This window comes from Zerene cesonia, chromosome 3 (genome assembly GCF_012273895.1).
Source record: "Zerene cesonia ecotype Mississippi chromosome 3, Zerene_cesonia_1.1, whole genome shotgun sequence".
Taxonomy (NCBI): domain Eukaryota; kingdom Metazoa; phylum Arthropoda; class Insecta; order Lepidoptera; family Pieridae; genus Zerene; species Zerene cesonia.
Genome location: NC_052104.1, coordinates 524,975 through 543,548, shown reverse-complemented (window position 1 = coordinate 543,548; position 18,574 = coordinate 524,975). Strand labels below are relative to the sequence as shown.

The 18,574-nt window shown below is 33.3% G+C and overlaps 2 protein-coding genes across 2 annotated transcripts; both read right to left on the bottom strand.

Moving 5' to 3' along the window:
- Positions 1-3,401: 3,401 nt before the first annotated feature.
- On the bottom strand, positions 3,402-8,128 carry LOC119838599 (mitochondrial pyruvate carrier 1). Its single transcript, XM_038364593.1, has 4 exons — positions 8,004-8,128; positions 7,641-7,710; positions 6,938-7,038; positions 3,402-5,070 (listed from the first exon to the last, which is right to left on the bottom strand). The coding sequence occupies exons 2-4, from the start codon at positions 7,703-7,705 to the stop codon at positions 4,904-4,906; spliced, it is 333 nt and encodes a 110-aa protein (XP_038220521.1). The 5' UTR covers positions 7,706-7,710; positions 8,004-8,128; the 3' UTR covers positions 3,402-4,903.
- A 1,048-nt stretch (positions 8,129-9,176) lies between these two features.
- LOC119836962 lies at positions 9,177-18,198 on the bottom strand. Its single transcript, XM_038362440.1, has 11 exons — positions 17,150-18,198; positions 16,694-16,823; positions 16,246-16,411; positions 15,107-15,287; positions 14,486-14,603; positions 13,708-13,828; positions 13,162-13,281; positions 12,375-12,513; positions 11,787-11,936; positions 11,486-11,603; positions 9,177-11,199 (listed from the first exon to the last, which is right to left on the bottom strand). Exons 1-11 carry the CDS (start codon positions 18,055-18,057, stop codon positions 10,945-10,947), a joined length of 2,406 nt encoding a protein of 801 aa, XP_038218368.1. The 5' UTR covers positions 18,058-18,198; the 3' UTR covers positions 9,177-10,944.
- Positions 18,199-18,574: the final 376 nt, after the last annotated feature.

Below are 18,574 nucleotides of genomic sequence, written 5' to 3'. Positions count from 1 at the left end.
GAACAATAATATAGGGAATGAATGGATATGCCAAAAAATATATGAGATCGTTGTCCTTATTCCTGTTCATTTCGAATAAGTTTCTCTATAACCTTTGTTTTTTATTGCTATATGCTCTAAAAGTTGTCACGTAAACCAACCGATATATCTGGAATAAATGTTTTATTTATATCGTTTGTGTCCATATTACGCATAATTAGAAAAAGTATATTTAGAAGTACTTTACTACACACTCCTTGTAACAATATTGTTTTAAATATACGCACCAAATTTATGTCGGTCGAGAATCTGATTAAGACATCATCATCCTATACATGTTTCCACTGCTGGGACACAGGCCTCCTATGAGGGTTCAGGCCATAATCCACCACGCTGGCCAAGTTCGGGTTGGCAGATGTCGCATGTCGTCGAACTTTTGATTCTTGGACATGCCGGTTTCCTCACGATGTTTTCCTTCACCGTTTTAAGCAGTGGTGATGTTATCCACATTTGCAGATAAATTGAAAAATCAATTTATTTCCTGCTTGCTCGCCCGGTCTCGAGCCCCGACTTATCGATTTTGAAGTCCGAGGTTCTCACCACTGAGCCACCACCACACATCAGATTAAAACAACTCTTTCTCAATCTGATTCCTTTTATTGGAACATCTATTTTACCTGGAAAGGTATATATTAATTTCGCTTTATTATTATTAAGAATAAAGTTACATTTACAAAAAAAAAATGAAAATATTTAAAAATTTCATCTATATTAACAAAAATAATAACATTTAAATCCATGACATTTTTTACTCAAAACAGGAACACAACTACAAAATCGTTTCGTTGTATTTTTATAAAAAATATATTAAACAAATTCGGCGCAGTATAAACCAACCGTACAGAAGGGACAAGTTTGGATAGCGCTAGACCTATTATTACGGTAGAAATCAGTGATGGCCGCCTAATACGTTTGTTTACCATGGCGGGAAATGTGCAGTTATCGTGTTTCAAACAATTTACTTCACAAAAACATTATACTGATTGCTTCGGATATTATGGTGGCAAGCGAAAATAAACTCTCTCGGGACGCCCCATCAAGCCTGTCAATTATTGATTGTAAATGGATAATATTTCAAAGAAAATATTTCGCAATGTAATTTTTAGGTTAGATTTAGTATGGTAGGTAGTTTAGTAGGTCAGTTTGAAAACAATTTATAAGATCAATGAAATTAAACTTTTCAATTAATTGTATGTAAAAAGTTGATATTTTTATGAAGTTTCTAACACTTTCGAGCTTATTAATTTCATTATTTATTGTTATTGTGTAAAGATAGAGAAGAAAAAGATTAATTTGAAATAGAAACCCCTGTCTCATTATAAAGAGAGCTGGTAATTGTTTTCAGACGAATAGTAGGTACCTTAGCAACATAATTATGTACTTACATCAAATTGTTTTATAATTATATATATTTTCTAATTCATAAAGCTTTTGAATGCTATAAAACTGACAATTTAACATAAGCACATGTTCTGAAGAACTCTTCACTTTAGAAACTGTTTTCCGAACGGATGGAACTTTAATTCTAGCATTCTACTAATATCATAAACGTCAAAGAAGATTTGCGAGGATGAGTATATGGATGGATATTTATTATTTTTTGACGTAGACGCAGCTGCGATCTAGATGAAAATTGGTACCTGGATAAATTATAATCCACATAACTACTTTTGACGTGACAACGTCTTAAATTAGGTTGCGGCTCGGAGTCACTCATGAAAAAGTGTAACGCCCGGTAACGTTACGATGAGTCACCGAACTATGATCGGTCCGCCGCGCGCGCAGCACTAGAGTATTAGGCGCATTGAATCGGCGCGTGCTTGTGTCTCTGTCTCTGTCTTTTTAGTAAACAAAATGTATTTTCTATACTTAAAATTTGTGCAATTCTTATTTTCATTCAATTCCTTGTTCCTATTGTGCAATTTAATAATATTCATATCAATAAATATTCTACCGAGAAAAAGACGTTGTCACGTAAAATCTTCGCCCGTAAAACTTTACAGGCAACCATTTTTTTTTTTAACACGAGTAGGACTTCAGCCTGTTGTTACATAATTGAACGAATACAAAGCGCTTCTAGAATTGAAATGGAATGCATGTATATTCAATTTCGATAATATAATAATATAGCATTGGTAACCAGATGATAAGAGTGAAGGACGCCGAAGTTTTGAAACAATTTTTTAAGGAGGTATACACTAAGTTGATCAAGGAACTCTCAGTTAAACTATCTACACGTTTACTTACCACTTTCAATGAAGAGAAGATCTAAATAATTATTTTAAAATGATCTCTTGGTTCATTTTCATCTGGCAGATGTAAAAGCGTGTTGCAGCAGTTGGTAAGTTACAACATTATGCTGGGTTAAGGCCACGACGCACACACACGCCTGTCGCAAGTAGGTAATAATTGTTGTTTAATTACGGTTGCAATAAACCTTACCGTATTATTACCTATTTTAAATTAAAAGTCACCTTAACGGGTTTATATTTTGTGATGAACCGTGACCATCCGTAGCTTTTAACGGATAAAATAACGTTCTAAGTAAATAACTTTTGAAAAAAATTAATTAAACTCATTAAAATTTATCCTATTAATATTATAAATGCGAAAGGATGTGTGTGTTTGTTGCACTTTCACGCACAATCTACAGAACCGATTGCAATGAAATTTGGTACGTAGATAGCTGAACATCTGGAAGAACATAACATATAGGCAACTTTTTTCCCGATATTCCTACGGGATACGGACTTACGCGGGTGAAACCGCGGGGCGCAGCTAGTTCTATCATAAATGTTAAATATGCTAAAAAGAGCTTGGTCTAGTCGTCATGTGAATAGAAAAGTCTCAAATAAAGCCTTTATGTAAGACTTTTAAAAGCAACTGATGATCTAACAATAGTTTTATAGAGTTAAATAATAAATAACTCAAGTGAACTATGAATCTGTGACTCTTTTATCGCGGTTAACCAGTTTTGTAGAATGCTGTGAAGTTTTCTGCTATTTGTGTGGAAAAGTTTATATTGTTATAAAGAATATGCGTTAAGTTTTATTTATTTTTGCGAAGTTTACTTGTGTATTTTCAATAAACTGCGATGTATCGTTTTTTACGGTTTAATGCTGGTGTCGACGTTATATTTCGGGGGGCGTTACTTAGAAATACATTAATTTAACTGACATATCGACGACGCAGCGACTCAGGCAAGTTAATAAAAACTCAACTATTGACTATCGGTAGTTTGGAAAAAAGAGACTTGTCTAAATCCTACTAATATTATAAATGCGAAAGTTTGTAAGGGAGAATTACGAGAAAATACGAAGGAGAAAGAGTCATTCAATACAGAAAATAAAAAGCTAAAATTCCATCTATTATTTATTTTACATGAACACTAGGTATATATAAATAAAATGAACACAAAAATATGATACATAACAGATCAACAATAGAGTATAATTAATCACTATAAATTTTCGAAAAATATAACTTTGTACATAACAGCACTTGCATTTCGGCCACAACGATTCACAAAACTGGTAAATAAATCTTATTTAAAACCTTTAAGGTGCATATCTCAATGATAAAATTGTTTACTTAAGGCTCTTCGTAATAACTATAAAGCAGTCATTGTAAATTACTTATATGGTAGGTACGTACGAATCACAGTACTTTTTAACTTAATTTGTACACTATTTTGGAGTTAAAGTATCAAACTTCGGTAGAAATGACTACAACGGACGGCATTTTTAACGCCGTTCAAGACTTTAATTTATTTTAAAGTGCCGTAATAAATATTGATACGTTATTTATGATATTATTACTGTTCCCCGCTACTTTGAGCTCTATTTTTTTACGTATATTTCCATCCTTCTCTCTCCCGGTAATAAAAACATAGACAACACCAAATTTCTATAGTGTTGGAATACAGATAAAATAAAATACGCCATACGATTAAAGTTTCCACTCGGTTATTACTTATAATAATAAGTGCACTTAAAAAATAATCTTTTAAAAACAATTATAATTATAGATGTCTAATTACAGTTATAACATGGAAAAAATAATTCGGCTAAAGAAATAACAGGTATTTAAATAGGCAATTATTGGCACAATTCACTTCGTTTACTCGAGCATAGATTACAGAACGCGCTACATTATTTTGACAGCTCTTAACCTAAGTTCCCGCCAAAAGGTTAGTTGCGAATATACACACGTTTTTTTTAACATGCTTTGACATTCTAAAATAAAACATAACGTTTACCTCAGATATACGCAGTAGATACTAAGTATCCGATATGCATTTAAAGACAACCACTTTTACCAACAAAATACAAACTGATCGTCAAACTTTACAGAAAATACATTTCCTGCCTCTTGACAACAATTATTGAAAAAAGAAAAACCCGCATACAATTATATGTATTTAACTTCCATCTATCTCGACAGAATCTGAAGTCAATATAACGTAATCAATTTATTTTACACGATATGAAAAAATCCAAACATATCACGTATATTCCATAGCATCAAAAATACATGAAAAATTACCTCACAATAACAGTTCTCTCAACCCGTTCGTTGCGGCCGAAATTAATATTCAACTAAATTCATCTACGTATGATATTGCATAGTATAAACAACAGCTTGACTCACAATTGCCATTTCAAAGATCGTCAAAAATGTCCAAGCATCGTTGTTCAATACAATTTAAATTAACATCTTATACTGTGTCACTAAGGTTCAAACTTCAAAGTCTATTGCATTCGCTCATTTGATAACTGCCTAATAAACGCGTATCGGACAATTTTTGATCGCAACTGTGAGTACAATTGTTTATTATATGTCAATGAAGTTTTTAGAATTAAACTTAGTTTTCGTTCGCATTGGGACCCTGTATATAGTGATAGTTGATGAACCGGGCACCCTGTGTGAGCTGAGCGCATTCGTTGGTGAAGTGACACGCGAAGAGAAGGAGATTCCTTGGCTGGACCTTCCACGCGAACCTCATGAACATTAACGAGTAGAGTGTGAGCGCTGGAATAGTAAGTCTTTAATAAGTATTTTCTTGTGTTTGATATTATGCGAGTATTATACATTTTGAAATTAAAGACGTTCCCTTAAAGAAATGGATTTTAAATGCGATTTATACATTATACTATTTAACCCGACGTTCCGAATACTTGACAGCGAGTTTGGTCACGGGGAGACAAAAGGTTATATGGTATGAATAAATCACGTTTAAAATCCTTAATTTCTAAATAATTAATGTGGCGTATAAGTGACTAACAGGTTCTCCCGGTTTGACCCAGGATATAATAATATGTTTTTACAAAAAACTAATACGTCTTCAAATTGTCAGACAAATTTAATTTTTAGTTTTATAGCATTGAAATGCTTTATAAATGAGAAATTTTGAAAGAATATAAAAAATTTGATCACGAGGCAGGATTCGAACCTGCGTTTCTTGCCTAACCGTAGCAACGCCTAGCCTCTCGGCCACCCGTGATCCTGCCACAGTAATCGAATTTCTTCTACTCTTTCGGTTTCATGTGCCTAAGGGGCACCCCACGCCATCTATTGAGATGATTAAGAACCATCACAACCAATACGAAACATTATTTCAATGATTACAATATTGTATCGATGGAATGCGGCCTTTGTTAAATTTAATTTTTAGTTTTATAGCATTGATCATTTTAAATTGATCGCGCAGTTTTTCACTTAAATCGTAACAAATAAACATTAAAAGATTCCTTTTATCAGTATAGATTATTAGTGCTGGTATTTAATTGACCCATAACCTTCGCCCCTCGTGGGTTGCCTTGGGTTGGATTCCTAGTGAGGACAAAATATAAAAATTCTCGATTTGACAGGGGACACGAAATTTCACTTTATTAGAGCCATGAAAAAAAATAGATAAACATTCGAAGCTTACTAATTATACTATCTTTAATTTAAACTCATAAGGAATTAGATAAATATAAACTTGATTTTAAATACTAAATACTCAAGGTGATTATGAGAGTGCTTGAAAGACAAGTAGTTTATATAATGATAACTTTTATCTTTATTTCAGTAATAAATAAATTTGAATCAGAACTAATCCGGAAATATTATCGACATATAGTTATATTATAATATTATACACCATTATGAATTGGTATACTTACATTATCCATAATAATATATATTGCATGTATATAATAATATTATCACTTCATCATAAAATTTTATTACATGGATAATAAGACTTTGGATTTAATGTCATAAAATACTAAATCGCAAAGCTAGGTATCTCATATCATTGCTAACACAGTAACAAATTTCTTATCTCAATACGTTTGATTGCTTTGATATGTTGATTTGAAGTATGCTTTTAAAACTAACCAACCTACAATTTATCTGTTTAGATAACTTCCTATCTGCTATCCAGTTGAATAGTTTGTTTGTTTAAACACATTAATATGGGACTGATTTCAAAAATTCTTTCTCTGTTGGATAGGTATGTTATCCCTCAGTGCTATAATCTATCTAATATGTAGTAAATATCAAGGGTGAAGCGGGGGCAAACCGCAAGTGTATTATATAACTGTAATTAATACTTTTTTTTACTTATTGTCTTCATATTTAAATCTATTTTCGCATTCATAATTTTAATGAATGGATATGAAAATGTTTTTGATACATTTTGATGAACATGGCTATATAATGTTGTCACAAATAAAGAGATTCATTTAAGAAAATAATGATTAACTGAGTATACAAATTGCTACAACAATTACAATTTAAAATTACAAAGAAATTCAATTGAATACCACCACAACTACTAAATATAGTTGAAGTAATTCAAACATGAGTAAGCAACTTAAAAAAAAAGATTATTTATTTATTGGATACAAACCAAATGTCATCTTGCCACTGATGAATTTAGGGTCCTTCCTAGTGTCTGCAATAGCAGCTATCGGTATTCCCCAATTGGCAACTGGACCCCAGAAATGTGTGCTGAAATATTTAATGTACAATTTACTTTACTAATCATATAAAGCTGAAGTTTATTTAAACATGCTTGTATCAGGAACTTATGGACAACTTCAAAAATCCTCTATTAGATATTATGTGATACTTGACAGCTGTAGACTATAAATATGTACCGTGGGTGAAGTCATGGGAACCACTAGTTTATTATAATATGATGTATATGTTTTATATCTATATACTTCACTAATGAAGTTGATAGTCCATAATACTTTGCAAAATTGTGCATAAGAGACATGCAATATAACTTGGAAATTAAAGACTTTTTAATGGATTTTAAACGCGATTTATTTGTTATATTGGGAGACGGTCTCCCCGTGACCACGCTTGCTGTAATATAATGAATAAATCCCGTTAAAAAGTCTTTAATTTCTAAATGCAATATAACAATTCCTTTTAAGAGGTAAGTCTTATTATGGCTTAGCTTTGTAGTTTGACCATATACCCAGCTTTAAATATTTATATTTAAAGACTGGAATAATTTTAATTTTTCAATATAGCCATTAAGATACGTAGGTAAATTTTTGTATATTTTATTTAAAGACATATAGTATTTAGCTAATACGTACCTCATTAAATATTCCCGAAATTCTTTGCTTTTCAGCTGATCCAATAATTTTTTTACCAGTGACATTTTTGCTGAAATTACAATATTAATCAGAATAAGTACTAAAATAAAACATATACTTCGTATAAAACTAGTTCACGATCTCTTATCTAAGACTAAGGTTTGTGTGAATTAGATAACCCTTCATAAATAAAAAAACATGGTTTACATAATTTCAAGTTTATTTAAAGTCATTATTAATAAGTAATGTGTGTTCTATAAGTCCTCGATCTCTTCATAAAAGTCAAGGTTATAATAGAAAACTCTGAATAAGAGAAAGATCGAAAACAATAACATGAAAAACTACAATGCACGAGTGACCAACCTTATTCAAGTCAATAAGTTTTTTAACTGTATTTATTAATATTTGTAATTAACTTTTTATCAAAGTTACGTCTACTTTCTCGTCACTGATATGAAATTTTTTCGACCGTCACTTCTAATGACAAATGTCACTGATAAGAGATATTGCACGTCGCGTCCGCGTTTAGGAATAAAATCATCTATTTAATAATAAAACTTTTTTGAAGTAATTTGCTATGAAATAGTAGGTAATTTTTTCGTAAACAAAAGCTACATTAACTTGGTTCAACAAAGAATAATCATTTTGTTAAAATTTCTAAACACAAATACAAGGCGCGGTAAATTTAAATAATATTTCTCTAGGATACGTATATATGTACGAAGAGGTTTGACTTATTTGACATTGTCAAGAAGCTTATTTAATAAATAATATCAATAACAATAAAGCAGCGCGCCAAAGATACCCAAATATTTTTTTATTTCCGCAAGTAAAAATGTCAAAAAAATGATAAGGGATATGTTTTAGCCCAATAATGGGCTTCTTCCGCACTTTGGTTATATTTTACATGCTAATCTACATAACTCTATATTTAGGCCTAGTTGGAGCGCTGGTCTACATCCGTAGCATTGTCATAGCTCAACAAACGTACGTTCTTTGTACTAAATACTTACTATTAAACATCCCTTTCTATTTTATGACCATCACGTTGCATCTAAATTCCATCTAAATTACGTATTTCAAACAATTGTATGAGATTTAATCCCTTGCTAATGTTGTAAGCGTACTAATAATATGAATCCCAAGTAAAAATATAATCCCAAGTACAAGTATGCTAGTTGATTTGGTCACGCATTACATAATTTTTAATCGATACATGCAGGATACTGCAGTTTTAAACCCAAAAATCAATTGTTCATGATATGTGTATTTTTTATATTATTTTAGACTGCTACACCTATTGCTCCGAATAAATCCAATCAATAAAGGTTTAATGTACTCCCAAATGATGATTATTTTATATTTCTTACATCGTCGAATTACTTAATAAAATGTATTCACACAAACACAAATTAGAGTGAGTTTTTAATCACATAAGGCTTTGATGCAATATTTTATTCTTATTATACATAATAATACTATTTTTCAGAATGTCAGATGAAGTGTATGTTACAGGAAGATAAAATAAAAAGCGAATAATTTGTAAAATATTTATTAAAGGCACAGTATGGACGGAATCAATATCACCAAACATAGTATGTTTATTGGCAAATAAAATCAAAAAATAATAAAAAAACATTGAAAAAAACAGTTTTTCGATTTTTAAGTCACTATTTATAAAATTAGATAAGTAACAATGGTGTATTTCTTAAATGTTATATCTTACTTTCTTCGCATAATAGCAACCTGAAATCTTTTGTAGTTTTTAATGTGAAAATAGTTGATTTTTCTAACTAAATTTACTGTTTAAAAAAAATATCAATATAGTTGGTTGATATGTCGCATGCAAAGACAAGTTTAGTTAAAAATTTCTTGACGACTGCTGTATGACGCAAGTTTATTATATTTATCAGAAGCTAGGTTTATATGAGTGAGTAATACCGTATTCAAACTATAAAATTACATTAACAAAATTATTGATATAATTTTTAACCATTGACAAACAATTTAAGAAATAATCCGATGATTCTTCGTCATTTATTACACTTATACGAATTTGTTGTCTATTCACTTAAAAATGCTTAATTACCTATTTATAATACTCACTAATAGCTGATATAAAACATAATAAAAATAACTGTAAATGCATATAGAAAATAGCAAAATATACTAGAGACAATAAAGACTGTTCAAAGACATCTCGATACAAAAGGTACCATTGTACATTTCCGAGGTATATAAGAATATAATACAATTAAATATATCCCTTATATATTATTGTAAGATTCATGTATGAGATTCTTAATGTTTATGGTATATTCAGTCTAATTAATTAAAATCAATACAATAGAGGCATATGAGTAGTTATATCGTAATTTATTACAAATTTTATGGCCCCAAACCATGCGAAATTTCATATTGCTGATTTGATAAAATTTCGTTTGGTTAAAGATACATTCGCTATTAATTATTCAAAACATCTAAGGCATTCAACATTTATATATGTACAATTATTTAGACATGAAAAGCAAGCGAAATCGTGGGCGGAATGATGTTAAGTTTAATATTAATCCTGTCTTAGTTCTCAATCATATAAAAGTACATATTGCCTCCGATGGGTGTATGAAACTTTAATATTCATAGAATATTCAAATGTAATCGAAAATCTCGCATTATAAACGATTAATTAAAATTAAATTGAACATATTACATACATTGTCATAAAAAATCAATTTATATTATTTCATCCAATAAAACTTTTAATGGAGTCTGCTAACGTTATAGCATTATGAAATCTCTACGCGACATATGCGCAAAGGTATTTATTTATTGAATAAGTAATAATATAATAATGTTTGCTTTGTATTATATGAATTCACTTAGTTATAAAATGACGAGGAATTAAAATTTTTATATTGTACACTGCAATAGTAAATTTACCATTGTGCAGATTACAAAAAAACTTTTGATTACACTAAAATATTTTCATTTTATTTAATTACATTTCAAATTGAAATGTCGAAAATCACAATTTAATGCATTTTACCCGACTGCACGTTTCGAATGTCTGTATGCTTGATGGATTTTAACAAGAAATATTGTTTTATTACAACTCGAAGAAATCACACTGGGTATCAAAATGGCGGACTTTTCCCGCCAAATTACACGTCAATTTTTTTTCTTTCTCAGCAACGAATGGAGTATCAAAACAATGTATTTTAAAGAGACCTAACAATAACGTTCCTCCTTTAAAAACTCTCCACACAGTCGGGTTTGTTCCATCCGTAATATTGCATATCTACTCTTACCTCAACTTAACCAACAGTACCAGAACGGTTAATATGACAATAAAGCTGTTCTGTATAGCGCTTGCACCGGCTAATCTACATTTGAACATGTCTATACGCGTCTGTTTGTCCAGAATGATGTTCTGGAACTCGGCTTCCACGATCTGGCCGTCGTAGTACGTGATCTGGTCCTCGAACGGATACTCGTAGCCCTGGAGGCACTCGCACTTGTAGCCGCCGGCCTCGAACCCGCGACCTTGTATTGGCACGCACTGAAACGTACGTTATAGTGAATTTGTGCGTGTCAATTTCATAGATAAAACAGTTAGTTCTAAATATTGGATTTATTGAAGGCCGAGGTCAAAGGAATTAATTAAAAGCTACATAAAGTTTGAATGAAATATAATAAATATATAGATAGATTAACATGCACTGTGATCTTTGCTTGAATTTTTACACCCTTGTGCTAGAACCGATTGAGATGAGATTAAATATTAAAACAGATAGAATACACTAGAATTGTGATCTTTTTCAAAATTCGGTAAAAAAGCAACTTACATAAGATGAGGTCCTGTCACACTTGTCAGTGCCCTTGAACGCGTTGGGCACGTAGTATTTATCCGGACATTGCTTTATATCCAGTGCCATTAGCGACATCGTAACAGCGACCACCCCTCTGAAAAAGCAATTTAATAACTTTTAAATAATAAATCATCACTATTTTATTACACCATAATCCTCAACGAAGAAGATAAATCTGATAAAGTCCCCATTCACGCCCAACAAAACCATATTCCAAATAAAGCCTCCATTCACGTCCAACAAAACGATATTCCAAATAAAGCCACCATTCACTCACTTGAACTCCAGCTTGACCTTCACGCTGTCCCAGCCAAAGAAGGGCGCCGCGTACGTGACGACCCACTGCTTCACCGGCCCCGTGCAGTCGTAGTACGGCTGCGTCCAGTGGCCGTGCGCTATGTTAGCCGCGCGGTAGAATGTGGGATATCTGTGATTGAAGAATTTAATTATTTACATTATATGTAGTTTTTTTTTTTCACTTTTATGGATTTTTAGTGCATAGAAAACGATTCCATATCCTTGATTCAATAAAGAAATAACGAACAATGGATGGGAAACTTAAACGGAAAAAACCCTTTTTAAGAGAGCACTAACTTTTCGCCCTCGGCTTCACCTGAGTAATCAAAGAAAAACTCGCATTGTTACCATTCCAGTTTTTGAGATACACTATGATTTTCTTTCTTGCCTTTCAAACTATACCTGTACCAAATTTCATCCAAATTGGTTCAGTGCTTTTCTTTTGAAAAATCTATATGTTAATTCTCGTTGTACATAATAAAAATTTACATTCATACCAGAAAATTTCTAGTACGAGATTATATATAACTTTTTACGCAAATTCTTTGAATAAACTTAATAAACATACCTCTCATATTGTTTCAAGTACCGTCCAATCTCATCGTCCCGTATCTTCATCTTGAGGAAGAACTTCTCCAAACTATCGAAGTTGGTCGACCAGCGCTGCTTCAGGAACTGGTACCAGGGCTTGTTGGTGTACATCTCCTCTGCAAATAACATGCGTCACACAATGATACATGATACATCAGACTCGAAGAACCAACCCTAATCTGCACGAATATTATTATGTAAATTCTACTAATCCTATTCTACTAATATTGCATGTGGGAAACTTTGTGAGGATGGATGTGTTACTCTTCCACGCGAAAACTGCTGAACCGATTGCAATGAAATTTAGTAAGTAGATAGCTGGACAACTAAAATAACACAAAGGCAACTTTATGTCCAGATATTCCTACGGGATACAGATTTACGCGGGTGAAACTGCGGGGCGCAGCTAGTATAGAAATAAATGTAAAATACTATTAATATAACGCTATAGAACCCCGGACTTATCGATTTAAGTCGGAGGCCCCAACCGCTGAGCCACCACTCCAGCTGATACTAAAATTTTTAGTAGCCGTTAATGATTTTTTTTTTATGTCATAGCGGGCAACTGAGCTGGTGGTTCGCCTGATGGTAAGCGATCACCACCGCCCGTGAACATTCGCAAAGGTTGGGCCTCTGCGAATGCGCTGCCCGCTTTTTTAGGATAAGGGAAAAGGAATGGATTAACGACTGGAAAGAAGGAATGGACTGGAACGGGTGAGGAAAAGGAAACGGGCCTCCGCCTCCATCCTTAAAATACCTCTCACCAGTCTTATTCAATCTCGCAAGATCTTCAACCTTGTACTTCCGTGTGTTGAGCTCCGTCTTGTACGCGAACGGCGCGAACATGGTGCGATTCGTGAACTTATTGCGATCCCAGTATGTGCCTGTTCAATATCAAATCATAAATTATATATAGTAATTATTGTAATATATATTTATTGATATTTGAAAAACAAGCAACACACTAATGTTTATGTGGAGAAAAGAACTCAAAATGTATATCAGCATAGTTTTTACTAAAATTATTTGGAGACTTTATAAATAATTAATATATTTGAAACAAAACTGCTTCGATGACAGATTCAACTTAATTGTGTCACTTGCTCATATGCAGAAAATTATATAATTATGGCGATCCATCAAGATCTATATATACATATATAAATATTAATTACTGTTCTTTCGTCTCGCTAAAACACGGGAATGGCGGAGATGATTTTTGTCAATTTTGATCGACTCATTATAGTCTAAAATTAAAAAGATATGATTAGACCTTTTTTAAAGTCGGTTAAATATAGATCAATACTCACCAGCCGACCATATCTTTGAGTCTCCGAGCACAATAGCGAGTGTCTCACCGATCATCTGATCCTCCGTTAGGGGCTTGTCAGCCACCCGGGTACCACTGAACACCTCTTTTGGATCCGACACCTGGACAAAGTAGCATTGTTATATAAGAAATCCTAGTATTTGCTATAGAATTGACGAAGAATAGAGAAGAATGTATTTGGACATTTGTTTATGCCATACTAGCTTTTGCCCGCTGCTTTGCACACACTAATTCAGATATGTTATTATATCTATAAACCTTCCCCTTGAATCACTCTATCTACTAAAAAAAACCCATCAAAATCTGTTGCATAGTTTTAAAGATTTAAGCATACATAGCGACTTCATTTTCTACTATGTAGTGAAGTGAAGTGAAGGAACCTGAGCTGGTGGTTTGTTTGATGATAAGCGATCATCACCGCCATGAACATTCGCAGAGGCAGAGGGTATGCGCTGCCGACATTTAGGGGGAAAGGGATAAGGATCGACGCCTGATAAGCAGGAATGGACTGGCAAGGGTGAAGAAAACGAAATGGATTTATTTAAAAAACATACCACAGATGGCGAAAAGCGACTTTGTTTTATGCTATGTAGTGATAGAACCTTTTGAATGATAATGTTGAATAAAAGACAACTAAAACTCAATCGTTAAATACTTAAAAATTAAAAAAGAATGGTATGTTATAATATGTCCAAATTCTTCAAAGGCCCAGTTATGACTGTTACAACAGAACTTCCACAGCAATAACAATATATCACCTGCAAGAAAGCGCTGATAAAGTTAGCAAGACGGACGGCCATTTTGGCTTGGTTCTCGAACTGCTCCTCGGCGCCGAACGCAATGTCGCCATTCAGGAATAAGTCCGACGGATTATATCTGCAAATACAAAATTTGACCGATGACCCAACTACTCAACCGGTTTTAATCAAATTTGCACACCAAGTGCAGTTTGATCAAACTTAGAACATGGGATAGATATAATAAGATTATATTATTATAATTAGGTTAAAAGTAGTCTTTTAACGTAAAGCAAGCGGTGCCGGGCGTGCAGCAAGTAAATTATATATTGACCAGTAGTATATTAAAAAATATAATGGATATCGATTTTGACCAAATTATGAACAGAGGCAGAATAAGACTTGGAAAATATCCATAGCATACTTATATTAAGAAAATAAAACTTGAAGTGATCAAAATAATGTGTTTAATATTGTACGCGTATTATATACTTGGAAATAATTTTTTGCGGATTTAAAACGCGCGTTTTTTCATCAAGCCTTCCTTTATAAGGTGGTATGTCACTACTCTCCATAAGAAGGTTTTAATGGAGAGAAATGACATACCAAGGGCGAAGCCAGGACAGGCCGTATTAAACTTACAATGAACAATTGTGCGGTTGTACACCTCGAATGAAATTCAGCACTTCGTATACGTTAACTCTCTCCGTGTGTAGCGCAGCCGGCCCGCTCGTAGCGTTCACATATTCATAGTATCTGTCTGCGTATATCGCTCTGATGAACGGGTGCGCCTTCTCCCATTGGACGGGTAGTCGTTGGATCCCTTGAAAAAATATTAGAAAATAAGGAATATATGTTCCCTGCTGCTGGGACTAAGGCCACCTATGAGGGTTTGGGCCATAATCCACCACGCTGGCCAAGTGCGGATTGGCAGATGTCACATGTCGTCGAACTTTTTGATTCTTGGACATGCCGGTTTCCTCACGATGTTTTGCTTCACCGTTTCGAAAAGTGGTGATGTTATCCGCATGTGCAGATAAATTGAAAATCAAATTATTTCCTGCACGCTCGCCCGGTCTCGAACCCTGACTTATCGACTTTGAAGTCAGAGGTCCTCACCACTGAGCCACCACTGCTTTCCATATTCTCATATGCATTATTATTTTGGCTTCTCTCCAAATGCAATGTATTCCTCATATTGCTTATCCTTATTTCTAACACTTGCTTTTAACATTGCATTGATGCAAAACATTAGTACAGTGTATGAAAGTCTGCCCTCATATGGACATTTTCAATGTTTCTTACATTGCAAATGTCACTCTACACTTGTGGATTTGCGTATTCGTACAAAGGTGAAGGTCCAGCATGGTAAATCTACTTAAATTAACGTTCAGAATGCGTCATACTATTATTGATTGCACTGAGGCATCTAGAGCCTTTTCATTACATTTTAGAGCCTTCTCATTTACTGTGCGTGTTTTCGGTCTTTGGGAATAAAAGATGAACTATTTCCACACAATACTACACTCAACTGTCTTCAGTGTAGACTCTACACCATCTAATAGAACATCCTGGATTAGTTTGCTAAGGCCAAGCCCAAGAAAAACTAACATAAAGAATAAAGATAAAGATGCAGATATGCATTCCACAAAATTTGCATTTTTTCTAAGCTCAAGTTTTAATAAGATCTGTTCACAAGTTCCTACTTATTTTAACATAAAATAGACATTAATATTAGCTAAGAAAAATACATAAGTATACAGACATTGCTGGTAACTTACATCCTATAGGCATGCAATCAAAGTTGTTATAGTACTGATCGGAGGTTGCCCTTTCAACAATCTCTCCAAGGTATGGTCTTCTGATGATGCTGGGTAGACGGTAGCCAGGTCGACAGCGACACTGGTAGCCGCCGCGGCGGAATCCCCAACCGTGGAGTGGTTCACACTAAAAAATTAAAAAACATATTTTTATTACACCATACTTAGCTACAACTTATCTAACTGATTGCTGGTTTAAAAATAAACACCATATATGTAATTTTTATTTATTAAATTTAATATTTTTTTACAATCTGTGTTCGTTTGAAAAAAGCTGTTGAACACACTTCTTAGTTTTCACTTATATTAATATTAGAGATAATGTTGAAGATAAATATTAGTTTTCCAATAAGAACTAACAATTACAGTACTTCTAACAGTAACAAACTGAGTTGGTAACATATCATACCTCTGTAGTCTCCTCCTTACACCTTGCTGTAGACGCAAATCTGTTCGGTTTATCATTCCCCTGGCTCGGCGGACATTGATTTATATCTATCCTATCATAATCCATCTCCATCACAACTGCTGCTGTATATCTGTGGATGAGGATGAAGAAATCAATTAATTGTGAAATCTCTTCTATATGCACTGATTATATAGTTTGTGCTCAAAATACAGATGTTTTATAAAAAAGAAAATGATTTTCTTATAGGATAATTTACCAATTATATTCCTCAGGGTCCAATAGTTTTACACATAAATAAGACATTACTCCGTGTTATTCACATTTTCTAATTTTTTGCTTTGCATTTAAGGGTTTTCTTTAGAAGCTGTTGTTCATTCTCCATTTGAATAATATTATATTATAACACAATACATTTAAGTGTCTATTTTAAATAAATATTATGTATCATATACTTACGTTGGATACTCAATATGTCTAAACTGTGTATGTCGGGGATAAATGTCAGCTACAGGAGACACTGCAGCCACTAGCCACTTGTTCAACCGTCCACAATCAAAATAAGGTCTCGTCCAGTTCACTGGTCCAGGCACTTCATCATTACCAGGTGGACCATGAAATGTGAATGTCTCATTCGTATTATTCGCATATCTAATCTCGACTTGGTAAGTTGTCTTTGTATCATGTCTTTTATCAACCCTGTCAGGCAACCATTTCTGATACCACTCATTTATACGATAGAAATCGGACGTGTAATCCTTGGATAAGCTATCAGGATCGAATGCACCTAAATCCTCAACATAGAAAGTGTTCAGTGTTGATATCTTCTGCAAATGTACAGGATCATTGAAATCGTCAGCTCTGAATGCTCTTGGCGCAAATCTGGGCATTGTTTTGTTGAAGAATCCCCTGTATGACGATGTATATGACATGTTGGGCGAGAAATATATCGCACTAGCGTTTATGTATGGATTCGCAGATACATCTGCAGCTGACGAAAGGAAATAGTACATCATGCCTGGATCGTAAGTATCGTTAATCGCTGGGCGTATAAACCTTGACTGGAGGATGTAACTCCAGAAGAACGCACGATTCATCACCATGTTGTGTAAATGCAACATAGCCGTGCGATTTGGAAATACGGGGTTTATGTTTATTTCTTTTACATCGGGATGGTGAGATACGGAATCATCAGGCAAGAAAAGGTCATCTAGATGTGTAATGTAACAATTGTCTGGTTTAACTTTATCCATTTTACCTCGAACTTCGTCAAAACTATCGCGTATTTGCCACTCATATTGACCGGCCACACCCCACAATAATGCACAAAGGGATATAAACAGAATTGTACTATTAAACTTTTCCATTTTCTTTGAGTTATTTTATTTGTATAAAAAACTGGTAAACCACAGTTTTGCACATTTGATTCTAATTTAATTCATGATTTTAAAATAGTATAAAACATTCACAACGGCCACAATTGTTTGAGGATGTTGATAGTTGATTTGATTTTTATTATTGACAATGACAACAATGTTTTTTTTTCTAAAAAATAACGGTCATGTTTAAAACGAGTCTTTTTGTAATATATAGAATAGAAATATACTAGTATAGTATTATTTTATCTGTGATATAGGTAATGAATAATGATAGTTATTTAAATAGTCAATCCATTGCAACTTGCGAAGTAATACAAATATTTGGAATACGTACAAATATAGTTAGAATGTTAAAGTTGAATTTATTTTTAAATTCAGTTTTTTCCAACATTTAATGTACAAATACTTATTGCTACATTCGCACCATACCTTGTGTCTACACCTGCATCGGAAGGTGGAAGGTTTTTGAACTGTTATTTACAGCTTACAGCTCAACTCTCCTAAG